We start from the raw sequence: 12579 nt of genomic DNA on the forward strand, positions 1-12579 counted from the left end.
TCACGCGACTTGATTCCAGTCGGGCGTATTTTGGACACGCCCCCGGAAGTTCATTCAGAAAACACATTGAGTTCAGTATTATCGGATTTGTTATTATTTTATTTTATTTTTTTGTATTTTAAAAATGACACTAAAAATTTAGAACAAAATGGCCACAAAACGCAAAATAGAGATAATTGTCCCTGCCGAGGAAAGCGACCAGCTCCTGATTCGTCCACTGTGAGTTAATTTCTATTTTTTAGATATATGCACATACATATAAATATTATATTTTATGGCTGATTCATTGTGCCGCCATAAAACCACATACATGCACTGATATCGTATTTGGCTCATGTTGCAGCGGTGCTGGGCAGGAGGTTGGGCGGTCATGCATTATCCTGGAGTTCAAAGGAAGGAAAATTATGGTAAAATAAATAATAACAAATAATTTGTTATACACTTATATCAGTAGCAATAATAACTATATTACGGTTACCTGTTTAAAGGAGTACAAAGTGCAATTTTTTGTTTTTGTTTTCATGCATTCAATACAATTAAATTAATTTTATTATTTTATATATTTTGACATATAGTTGCCATTGTAGTATTTCATGTCCGAAAGCAGCATTGATGCAGATTGGATTTAAATGAACAAAGCTGTATTTGTGTGTGGCAGCTGGACTGCGGCATTCACCCTGGATTGGAGGGGATGGACGCTCTCCCATACATAGATTTGATTGACCCAGCTGAGATAGACCTGCTGCTGATCAGCCAGTGAGGCTCAACTGCCCTGTCTCCTTTACATTTTCACATTTTTCCTGCACAGAAACGACAGTTTAGATCTCTAATTATTGCTGGTTTTATGTGTTCTCATTTCAGCTTCCACCTGGATCACTGTGGAGCTCTGCCCTGGTTCCTCCAGAAGACCAGCTTTAAAGGGAGGACCTTCATGACTCATGCCACTAAAGCCATCTACCGCTGGCTCCTATCAGACTATGTTAAAGTCAGGTAGGGGCAAAGGTGCCTAGAGACAATTACCTTTTAATTGCAGTGCAGCATACAGTCATATTTTTTATTATTATTGCAGTAACATCTCGGCAGACGACATGCTTTACACTGAAACCGACCTGGAGGAGAGCATGGACAAGATAGAGACAATCAACTTCCACGAGGTCAAAGAGGTGGCTGGGATCAAGTTTTGGTGCTACCACGCTGGTCATGTGCTGGGAGCTGCCATGTTCATGATCGAAATAGCTGGAGTCAAAGTAAAATTGTTGTTGTTTAATCGATAATGATAAGAAAGGATTGTTTTCTTAATTTTTTTAAAAGCTAACCTACATGTATATTCCCCATCTCCTTTTCCCTCCAAAGCTTCTGTACACAGGAGACTTTTCCCGACAAGAAGACAGGCACCTTATGGCAGCTGAGATCCCCAGTGTCAAACCTGACATCTTAATCATAGTATGACATTATTTAACTATAATAAGTCATATTGAACACGTTTTTAAAAGGCTCTGTAGGTAGGTAGGTGATCGCAACATAGTCAGAAACTATTATTTGTCTTTCTGCAGGAGTCCACCTACGGCACTCACATCCATGAAAAAAGGGAGGAGCGAGAAGCTCGGTTCTGTAACACCGTCCATGACATTGTCAACAGAGAGGGTCGCTGTTTAATCCCCGTGTTTGCTTTGGGACGAGCACAGGAACTGCTGCTTATCTTGGGTTAGAAGTCATGTTTGACTCCCTGATACTGAAAATGTGATAATGTGTGTCAATATCGTTAACCTCAATGTTCAAATTTATGTTTAGCACTGGATTTCCTCTGATAGTTATGACTTTGGTTATTTGTCTTCTGTAAGATTGGGTTTAATGTTCTCTTGCAGACGAGTACTGGCAGAATCACCCAGAGCTCCATGACATCCCCATCTATTATGCTTCTTCCCTGGCCAAGAAGTGCATGGCTGTGTACCAGACATATGTTAACGCAATGAACGACAAGATCCGCAAGGCCATAAATATCAACAACCCTTTTGTCTTCAAGCATATCAGCAATCTGAAGGTAGAGACTGTCACTGAAACCCTGTGCATATTCTCAGGCTTGACTGCCTCTCTCCAAAATAAAGCAGCACTGTCTGTTCTTTCCAGAGCATGGATCACTTTGATGATATTGGCCCCAGCGTGGTGATGGCGTCTCCGGGCATGATGCAGAGTGGGCTCTCCAGGGAGCTCTTTGAGAGCTGGTGCACTGACAAGAGGAATGGAGTTATCATCGCCGGTTACTGCGTGGAGGGCACACTCGCCAAGGTTAGAGCACAGCGGGACAGCAAAAAAAAATTTCTTAGCAAAGTGGGAAAAGATGCTGTGATCTAATAATCGATATGCTGATTCAATTGCACCAGATTGCCGTTATTTACAGCAATTTTCAAGCCATCAAATTTAAAACTCAGAAGCTGTGACGAAAGACAGGAATTACTCATTTTTTTAAGAAAAGAAATTAAGTTACCACAAGAAGAAGGAAAAAAAGTTTTCAGTGTTCTTTGTTCATTTTCTCTAATAAAAATGAATCGAGCATGTGAAGTTTTTAGGTCATTAATTTGGCAAAGCAATCAAACTGAAGGTTTTAAAAGCAATTTACGTGCCATTTTCTTTAACTATTTTCTAAATCATTTCACTGACTAAATGATTTATCAAGAAGATAATTGTAAAATCAGTCCTCAGTTATTTCCCGCTGTGCACACTCTACAGCACATCATGTCAGAGCCCGAGGAGATCACCACCATGTCGGGACAGAAGCTGCAGCTAAAGATGTCGGTGGACTACATCTCCTTCTCTGCCCACACTGATTACCAGCAGACCAGCGAGTTCATCAGAGCCCTCAAACCGCCACATGTGGTATGAGAAGAAAGCGGTGTGCTGAAATTCACAGTTCTCTTGACTCATCTTTTTTTTGTCCTTTGCATAAAATGTTGCACATGTTTAATTTCAGATCCTGGTACATGGGGAGCAGAATGAGATGGCGCGCCTAAAAGCCGCGCTGATCAGAGAGTACGAGGATAACGACGAGGTTCACATCGAAGTCCACAACCCTCGCAACACTGAGGCTGTCACGCTGAACTTCAGAGGAGAGAAGCTGGCTAAGGTGCAGTACGCTTTGCGTATGCTTTTTAATGACACTGTTAAAAATGACAAATCCACTGAAAATGGATACACTTCTCTTCTCAGGTGATGGGCTCACTGGCTGATAAGAAGTGTGTTCAGGGTCAAAGGGTATCAGGCATACTGGTGAAGAAGAATTTCAACTACCACATCCTCAATCCCTCTGACCTTTCCAGTAAGTTCACTTTCATTGTTCCCAGATGGAGAACAGGGCCACCAAAGCATTTTAGTAGCGTTAATGCTTCATGGCTCTGTCATTGTTTTGGGGTATTTGGCCTCAAAACTAAACCAAAGTAGACTGAATGAATGAATGAATGAAACGTTCCTCCTCTCGGAGCTGTACTGACCTGATCTGTCTGTTCTGCAGCGTACACAGAGCTGGCCATGAGTACAGTGAAACAGACCCAGGCCATCCCCTTCACTGGACCCTACTCACTGCTTGTCTGCCATCTGAGGAATCTCACAGGTAAGACTGCATGACCATTTCTGTGGGAATCTCGATGACCATCTCTGCATGCATCAGTAGACTGTCTGAGACCATCCAAGCTCATAAAAAGAAACAAAAAAACACAACTGCCCACATTGTTGCAGTTTGACACGTACTGCAACCTTTTGAGTTTTGTCAGCGTGTGAGTGATTTTTACCCCGTAGTGGTGACCGTCTTTCTCAGGTGATGTTGAAGAACTGGACGGAACTGAGAAGAACACTTTGAAGATCTTTAAAAACATCACTCTAATCCAAGAGGCCGGCATGGTGCTGCTAGAGGTGAGAGCCCACAACGTAGCGCTGTGCTTTTCACACCAGTGTGCAAAACTGGGAGTCCTAAATGTATTTCTTTAGAGGATAGACACAGGGTTTGATATCACTGAAACACTCTAATAATCCTTTTAACAAGGTAAGAAGGTGAACACTGCACCAGTGTGCCACGTAATAGCAACTACTCATTTATGTTTTCTGCTGCTTTCCACGTGCATGTGTCCAGTGAACTACAATCCTGGGTTTGGTTCGGTGCAGACTATTGACTGGATCACTCTCCTTTGTAGCCATATAAAATCTAAGGGACAACTTTATGATTGGTTATTTCTGCTCCTAGCCACAGATTTTTAAAGGGAGTGTACATTGTGATGCTCAGAGACAGCTTGGGACTTGTGTTTTATTAATTTGTCTTTATCTGCTGTTTCAGTGGATAGCTAACCCTCTAAATGACATGTATGCTGATGCTGTCACCACCGTGGTACTGGAGGTGCAGTCCAACCCAAAGGCTCAAAAAGGTCAGCTTGGTTATATAGACCCATATAAAAGATGGATCTAGGTAAGATGAAATCGCACACTGGTTTGTTCACACACACTTTGAAGCCCGAAATTAAACAGTTTGGCTGTGACATTTGAGCTAAGGGCTGTTGAAATCCCCAATCCACCTGATGTCATAGAAGTTATAGTCTTGGTGATTCTGGCCATTAGATTGTTTCTTTAATCTTTTCTTTTGGTCGATGATCATGCACTCCTTGTTAGTTTTGGTTTTTATGACATATTAAGTTCCCCTTTGTTTTTCTCCTTGCTATAATCAGGGCCTTTGGATGTGTAATACTCCTATTATGTTCTAGCATCCAGAAACTGCACAAATGGATTGGGTTCTGTGCACAAAGTACTCATGCACTATATTATATATGGGATTGTTATCACAAATTCCCATGAAACACCTGGACTTGCTTCATGGCACACTTTTTGGGAATTATTGTCTTTAATCCTGCATTTGTGTGATTGAAAAGTGTGTGCAATGACACCATTTTAAAGATTTGGCCTAAATAATTCTGGAGTGAATGAGCCTAAACATGATGACCGGACTAGTGACACCATATCACCTGTGACTCTCACACATTCAATTCAATTCAATTCAGTTTTATTTATATAGCGCCAAATCACAACAAAAGTCGCCTCAAGGCGCTTCATAGGTACAGAGAAAAACCCAACAATCATATGACCCCCTATGAGCAAGCACTTTGGCGACAGTGGGAAGGAAAAACTCCCTTTTAACAGGAAGAAACCTCCGGCAGAACCAGGCTCAGGGAGGGGCGGCCATCTGCTGCGACCGGTTGGGGTGAGAGAAGGAAGACAGGATAAAAGACATGCTGTGGAAGAGAGACAGAGGTTAATAACAGATATGATTCAATGCAGAGAGGTCTATTAATACATAGTGAGTGAGAAAGGTGACTGGAAAGGAAAAACTCAATGCATCATGGGAATCCCCCAGCAGCCTACGTCTATTGCAGCATAACTAAGGGAGGATTCAGGGTCACCTGGTCCAGCCCTAACTATATGCTTTAGCAAAAAGGAAAGTTTTAAGCCTAATCTTAAAAGTAGAGATAGTTTCTGTCTCCCGAATCCAAACTGGAAGCTGGTTCCACAGAAGAGGGGCCTGAAAACTGAAGGCTCTGCCTCCCATTCTACTTTTAAATACTCTAGGAACAAAAGTAGGCCTGCAGAGCGAGAGCGAAGTGCTCTAATAGGGTGATATGGTACTACAAGGTCATTAAGATAAAATGGGGCCTGATTATTTAAGACCTTGTATGTGAGGAGCAGGATTTTGAATTCAATTCTGGACTTAACAGGAAGCCAATGAAGGGAAGCCAATACAGGAGAAATATGCTCTCTCTTTCTAGCCCCTGTCAGTACTCTTGCTGCAGCATTTTGGATTAGCTGAAGGCTTTTCAGCGAGTTTTTTGGACATCCTGATAATAATGAATTACAGTAGTCCAGCCTGGAAGTAATAAATGCATGAACTAGTTTTTCAGCGTCACTCTGAGACAGGATATTTCTAATTTTAGAGATGTTGCGCAAATGGAAGAAAGCAGTCTTACATATTTGTTTAATATGTGCGTTGAAGGACATGTCCTGGTCAAAAATGACTCCAAGGTTCCTCACAGCGTTACTGGAGGCCAAGGTAATGCCATCCAGAGTATGAATCTGGTTAGATACCATATTTCTAAGATTTTCGGGGCCGAGTACAATAACCTCCGTTTTATCTGAATTAAGAAGCAGAAAGTTAGCGGCCATCCAGGTCTTTATGTCTTTAAGACATTCCTGCAGTTTAAGTAATTGGTGTGTGTTATCTGGCTTCATGGACAGATAGAGCTGGGTGTCATCGGCATAGCAGTGAAAATGTATGCTATGTCTTCTAATGATGCTGCCTAAGGGAAGCATGTATAATGTAAACAGAATTGGTCCTAGCACTGAACCCTGTGGAACTCCATAATTAACCTCAGTGTGTGAAGAGGACTCTCCATTTACATGCACAAATTGGAGTCTATTAGATAGACACATGCACGTATGACTTTGCCAGTTTCAGCTGAAACAATTTCAGTGTTTCAAACCATGTTCCAGAGTTTTTAGTTCACCGTTCATGAGGTTTCAAGAAGAAAATGAAAGACAGATCTGAATGTTTGAAAGTGTTTTGGAAAAACTCTGTAAAGATTAGATGAACAATACTCAAAGGATAAATTCAACTGGTTTATTTTGTTAGATAAGTTGAACAAAAAGTTAAACAAGCAAGTAAATAAAGAAACAAGGTAAAATGAAGTAAGAGCAAAAAAGTTAACAAGTAAATAAAGAAACAAGGTAGAGGAGAGAAAACCCCAACAATCCCCTTTGAGCAAGCACTAGGCGACAGTGGGGAGGAAAAACTGCCTTTAAACGGGCAGAAACCTCCAGCAGAACCAGGCTCAGGAGGGGACAGTCAACTGCCGGGACTGGTTGGGGGGGTGAACAGAGGTGGAGCAAGACGAGGCTACATCAGTTGAAGAAGCAGTATTGTCCCTCTTCCGGAAAAAGCTGAAGAATTTTTTTCTTCTTTTTCATGGACTTTTCCACGAGGGCCTTTTTCTCCAGGATGAGGGTTCTCAACTCATCGATGGTTTCGGTGTTTTGCTTCTCAAGTTTCTTGCATGTTTGTTCCACCTGTTCTAATGTTGCTTGTGTTTCTTCAAGCTTTTCTTTGAGGTCTTTGGATGTTGCCTCCTGTGTTAGCTTTGCCTTCTGCAGGTCTGCATTTCTCACTTGATCTTCTTTGTGCAGGCCTTCTAGCTGCTCATTTCTTTTCTGGATATCGTGGAGCGTACACTGCAGGTCTTCATGTGTTTTGTCTTGTTGTTGCTTTTGGGCCTGCATTTCTGTGTTTTCCCGCTTCAAGTTGTTGAATTCCAACAATATCCCCTTAATGAGCTCTGAGTTGTTTTTCGCCATTTGATCGATCCTTTTCTGCATGTGTGAGCATCGTTGTTCCAGTGTTTCCTTTTCTCCCTCCAGCTCACTTGTTTTGACCTTCAGTTCATTACAGAATTCTTGCATTTTTTTGATTTTTACTCTCAAAGTCCTTGATGATGCACTTTTCTTCTGTCAGTCTTTGTTGCTGTTGCTCTTTCTCTTGAAGGAGGTCTTTATTTTAGCCCAGTATTTTATCCAACCTTACCTTCACCATTCTGTACTTTTCCTGCATGCCTTGGAGTTCGCGCTGCAGGTCTTTTTTCTTTGTGTCCTGTTGTTCCTTCTGTTGGAGGACTTCTTTATTTTTTTCTTCAGCTTCATCAAGCTTTCTTTGGAGCAGGTGATTCTTTTGGTCCATGTATTGGAGATCCCACTCTATCTTATCAATCGTCGTTTTCCTGCCTTGAAGCTGCTCTGACATTTCTTTAACTTCAGCGCTCTTTTTCTTGTTTTTCTTTGATGAGGAATACAATCTGCTCTCTGGCTTGAGCAAACTTGATCCCCCAGCCCTCATTAATAATGTTGATGTTGAAAAGGTAACATTATTTAAAGAATATGTATTTAATTAAAAAACTCTGTATTCATCTAAAGGGTGAGCTTCCTGCTCGAAAATGAAATGACCAAAATAAATGTATACATCTGCAATTACAAACTCTGTGTAAACAGTCTTGGTGTCAAAATCATCAGAGCTGTAAATATTACTGCAGATGTTACTATGTCAAAGTTACTGTGACTCAAACATAGAAAAATTGATTTTTTATTTCCCTCACCTAATTTTTAAAAGTATTTTATAGCATATAACACCTTTGAAAATATGCTTTGGTTCCCATTTAACTCCAGAAAATCATAAATCAAGATATGGATATTACCTGTCCACAGATTCATGGTGACGTAACTGCTCTTTTAACTGTCTGGTGTCTTTGCTTTGTTTGGTGTTTGTAGACATGGTTTACATGAGCTTTTAGCTGAGATTCAGAGGTTTCTGTGGACACTACTCATGTCAGCACTTATATTTCGGACCTCGTGTTATAATCGATTAAACGTGATCTCCTCCCTTTTGCCCCCATTTTTGATGTTTTGGGTGCAAATGATCAGGCATTAGATTCTCATAATAAATCAGATAAGATACTGCAAATAATTAAGCATACTATACTTTGTCATATATATTATGTTACATGTGACCATAATTTCAAAAAAAATATTTAAAAGATATATAGTCTTAGTCTTTAATTGAGGAATGTCTTTACTAAAGTCATAAATCAAATGAAAAGCAGGGAAATTATAACATACAAACTGACATTTTTTGCTGTAAGAGGAGTCGCCCCCTAAAGGCCATTAGAAGTACTGCATTGGTTTCACATTTCAGAACTCGATGTTACATCCATCTTTTAAACACAGTTAACAAAGCGCCATTAAGCACGTGGTGTACACGTGTGTTTAGTTGCTGCTGTAAGTTTGAGGCAGGTGCTATCTGGTTAATGCCAGTGATCTGCTTTCTGCCTTATGAGCAGTGATGGAGACCCAGAGCAGCACTATGGACATGGATGTTTTCCATACTCGGCTAGAAGTCATGTTGCAGTAAGTGACAGAATAAATTCATAAAACATTTTTTTAAAGCAGTAGCATGAATATTTTTATGGAAATGAAGTTCCTCGGATAAATAGTTGCTAAGCTCTTAATGAATTATGTTATTTGTCTGCTGTCTGTTTTCAGGGACATGTTTGGAGAAGAATGCGTGAACTTCAGCGATGGTAAAATCATCTCTGTGACTGTGGATGGGAAGACGGTGCACATTTGCTTGAAAACAAGGGTGAGGGTCTTTTGTCCTGTTAGTGGGAGCTGCTGATTTGGTGTTTGAGTATGTCGCTGACTTCTTATCCCCTCACCAGTCTGTGTGCTACGAAGATGAATGCACAGAGGACGATTCACTCAGAGAGATGGTGGAACTGGCGGTGCAGCGGCTCTATGACGCTCTAAACCCCGTTATCTGAAGAAAGACACGCACCTGCCTGCGGGTCTGCAGACATTGTTAGTGATCAGATATACACACACAGTTGGGACATCGTGTTAATGTAGATTAAAAACAAAATGCTGTGATTTGCATTAAAAACACATTTTATCCACAGTAGAGCGTAGAAAACATCAAATGTTTAAACTGAGAAAATGTACGATTAGCTCAAGACGAGCTCATTTTTACTTGGATGGCAGCATCACTTCTTAGGAAAGTTGGAACAGTCATGTTTATCCACCAGAATGTCTGTTTTATGTATTGTAGATGATGAGACAGTCTTCGTAATTTTACAGAGGAACATTATTCTGAAATTGTTCCACAGTTTACAGAGCTGTTTCCTTTTAACAACCACTTCCTTTTCCACCTTTTGTTGCCCCCGTGGCTTTTATTGTTACATGTTCCTGCCATCAAATTCAAAATGAGGTAATATTTTTCATGAAAAGGGGGAAAATGTTTAGTTTCACAGACTGAAGAAACAGTGACAAGTGAGCAAGACTGACTTGCGAGAATAAGCTATGTGATGTTATTTAACAGATTCTTGTGTTGTTTGTATTGTAAGCACTTTTAATTATAAAATACATCATTATGTTAACTGCGTTTGAGTGTAGATTCACTGCAGGTTTCATTTGACCTGAGTTCATTATTAATATGCACTGATATGACTTGTTTACTTTTAAATGTGATGATGTGTGTGAATTTCTAAATGCACTACATGTGCTGTAAGTATTTGTTTTAAGAAGGCTTCTACTTTAAAAACAGTATTGCGTTTACTTTTGTCGAATTTAAATATACAGTATTCATTGTAATCGTGTGATCTATGGACATACACATGCTTGTTTTATGTAATTAATATTTATTTTTGTGTTTTAAAATCTGTTCTCACTAAAAACACTACATGCATTGACAAAATCAAATAAAAAGAGGCAACACAAACAGTGCCCATAAGTCTTTTATTCATTAAATATCTGAATAAATATACCCAGTAATTTCACAATAAATATAATCAAAGGCACATTCTTTAAAAATAACCATCTGATTTTAACCATAAAGTTGCTTTAATGCCCATTTTGGCTGGACTTTCAAGTGACTTTATTAAAGCCAAAGGAGCTGAAGTGAACAGTTGTAAACCAACCACCAAAGCGCTGCTGTGCAAAAGGTAATACAGGATGAACCAAGACCACAAGTGATTTCTATTTTTGTCATATTTAACCTCTTCTATATGATGCATTCACAAACAGCAAATGTGCATGTTTGCTCATAACTTGTTTTGCTGATCAAAGCTCCAGAATCAGCTATTTTTAACAACACATTTGAACGGGGAAAAAAACTTAAATCCTCACCAGCTTTAACCAATGGATGCTTGTTGTCATTTATTTTCATGACAATTTAGTACCCGACTTAAAATTAGGTTAAATGTTTAATAGTGTGATCAGTGGAGGAGTTTCAAGGGGGACCCAGTTTCCCTCGTTTCCCAGCAGATGTATTCATCCCCGTTTTAAGTTCATTAGTATACCTATGGCTACCACCAGCAGCATACCAACTCCCAGCTCCATCATCTTTCCCATTTCCTTCTCGCCTATAGTGTCCTGTTTCTTCTTCAGTATCTCCTCTTTGCGGACTCGGATGTCTCTTTGCCTCTGCAGCTGCTCGCTGTAGTGGGACTTGTAGAACTGGTCGAAATCAAAGATGCCTCCTGGGCCGTCTGGGTCCACCACGGAGCGTCGGCTGTCGGTTTGCCGTCTGCCTGCGCTCCCGCTCGTGTCCTTGACGGAAGGCCTGACTGTAGCGGTGAGGTCTGCCAGACTCAATAGTCCCAGGTCATATTTCTTCCTGAGCCCCTTGTTTCCCAGCACGGTGTAGGCCTCGCTGATCTCCGAAAAGCGGACTGTGGCCTCTTCGCTGCCAGTGTTTCTATCCGGGTGGTAGGTGAAGGACTGCTTGTAGTACGCTGTTTTTATCTGGGCTCGAGTGGCGGAAGGTGCCACTTCAAGGATATCATAGTAGCCAGTTTTGGTTTTGTAAAGAGGTTCGGATCTGGCTCCATCACCGCTGTAAGCCCTGATAAATGACCGCTGCCCGTGTTGCCAGTACAAATGCTGACTATAAGGGCTCTGCTGTCGGCGGAAAGTGCGGGGCGAAGTCCTCCAAAACCCGGTGCGTCTCCACTGTCGAGACAGATTCCCGTTTTCTCTTTGTACCTGGTTCTTGTTATAAAGAGAAAACTCCCCAGGAACATAGTAATGGTAATTTTTTGCAACCGCTCCGTTCTCCCAAATAGCACCAAGCACCGGCTTTACACTTGTGTAACCGTCCCGAGAAGCTAGAGCACGGTCTGTGTCCGCGGCGTCTTTGGCTCCATACGGCCCGCCATTATGACTATCACCCCAAAGAAGCCCTGCTGGCAAAGGCGAACCGTGTGAGGCACCTTTCTCGTGTTTACTGTGGCTGACACGTAGGCAGTAGTTATTTAATTTGTGTAAGAAACTGTGCACCCTCCTTCCAAAACAACTCCTGACCTCCGCCATGTTTCCTCTGACGAGTGATATGTTCGAAGCGTGTGTCGGGTAATCTCAGGGAGTTTTTGTCTTCTTCTTCTGTATAGGGTTTACTGGCGGTCGGCAAACAGCAAAATGGTGCATTACCGCCACCAACTGGTGTGGACTGTGGACCGAAATGACAAAAAGAAAGAAAGAAAGAAAGAAAATTCAAATTCTTCCGAACAAATGGGTCTGCCTTAAAAACCAAAATACAGCCTGATAACTATTTATGGGCTCAAAATGTGGTCATAAATATTTTGTACTTGTAAAAAAGATTTGTATGTGTAAAAAAGATTTGTGTGTGCGTAAAAAAGATTTGTATGTGTAAAAAAGATTTGTGTGTGCGTAAAAAAGATTTGTGTGTGCGTAAAAAAGATTTGTGTGCGTAAAAAGAATTTGTGTGTGTGTAAAAAAGATTTGTATGTGTAAAAAAGATTTGTGTGTGCGTAAAAAAGATTTGTGTGCGTAAAAAGAATTTGTGTGTGTGTAAAAAAGATTTGTATGTGTAAAAAGAATTTGTGTGTGCGTAAAAAAGATTTGTGTGTGGACTTAGCCCAAAAAAAACCCTGCAAGTTACAAGTACGAATTTTGACCCTATTTTTCTTCCTTTCATCTGATTGGTCAATGTCATGT

General features: G+C 40.7%; 2 protein-coding genes across 2 annotated transcripts; one reads left to right on the forward strand and one right to left on the reverse strand.

Annotated features, from left to right (window-relative positions):
• The first annotated feature begins 7 nt into the window (after positions 1 to 7).
• Positions 8 to 10342, forward strand: LOC146366067 (cleavage and polyadenylation specificity factor subunit 3). Its single transcript, XM_084913905.1, has 18 exons — positions 8 to 219; positions 344 to 407; positions 659 to 756; positions 862 to 990; positions 1070 to 1247; positions 1354 to 1443; positions 1554 to 1704; positions 1866 to 2041; positions 2128 to 2286; positions 2728 to 2874; positions 2969 to 3121; positions 3205 to 3313; positions 3506 to 3604; positions 3809 to 3903; positions 4322 to 4409; positions 8910 to 8976; positions 9112 to 9208; positions 9288 to 10342. The coding sequence occupies exons 1-18, from the start codon at positions 149 to 151 to the stop codon at positions 9387 to 9389; spliced, it is 2073 nt and encodes a 690-aa protein (XP_084770031.1). The 5' UTR covers positions 8 to 148; the 3' UTR covers positions 9390 to 10342.
• Positions 10343 to 10598: 256 nt separating this feature from the next.
• Positions 10599 to 12079, reverse strand: LOC146366068 (uncharacterized). The gene has a single exon (XM_084913907.1). The coding sequence runs from the start codon at positions 11932 to 11934 to the stop codon at positions 10894 to 10896; it is 1041 nt and encodes a 346-aa protein (XP_084770033.1). The 5' UTR covers positions 11935 to 12079; the 3' UTR covers positions 10599 to 10893.
• Between the last annotated feature and the right edge of the window lie 500 nt (positions 12080 to 12579).

This window comes from Perissodus microlepis, chromosome 19, assembly GCF_051167445.1.
Source record: "Perissodus microlepis isolate ML-2025 ecotype Zambia chromosome 19, ASM5116744v1, whole genome shotgun sequence".
NCBI classification, from domain to species: domain Eukaryota; kingdom Metazoa; phylum Chordata; class Actinopteri; order Cichliformes; family Cichlidae; genus Perissodus; species Perissodus microlepis.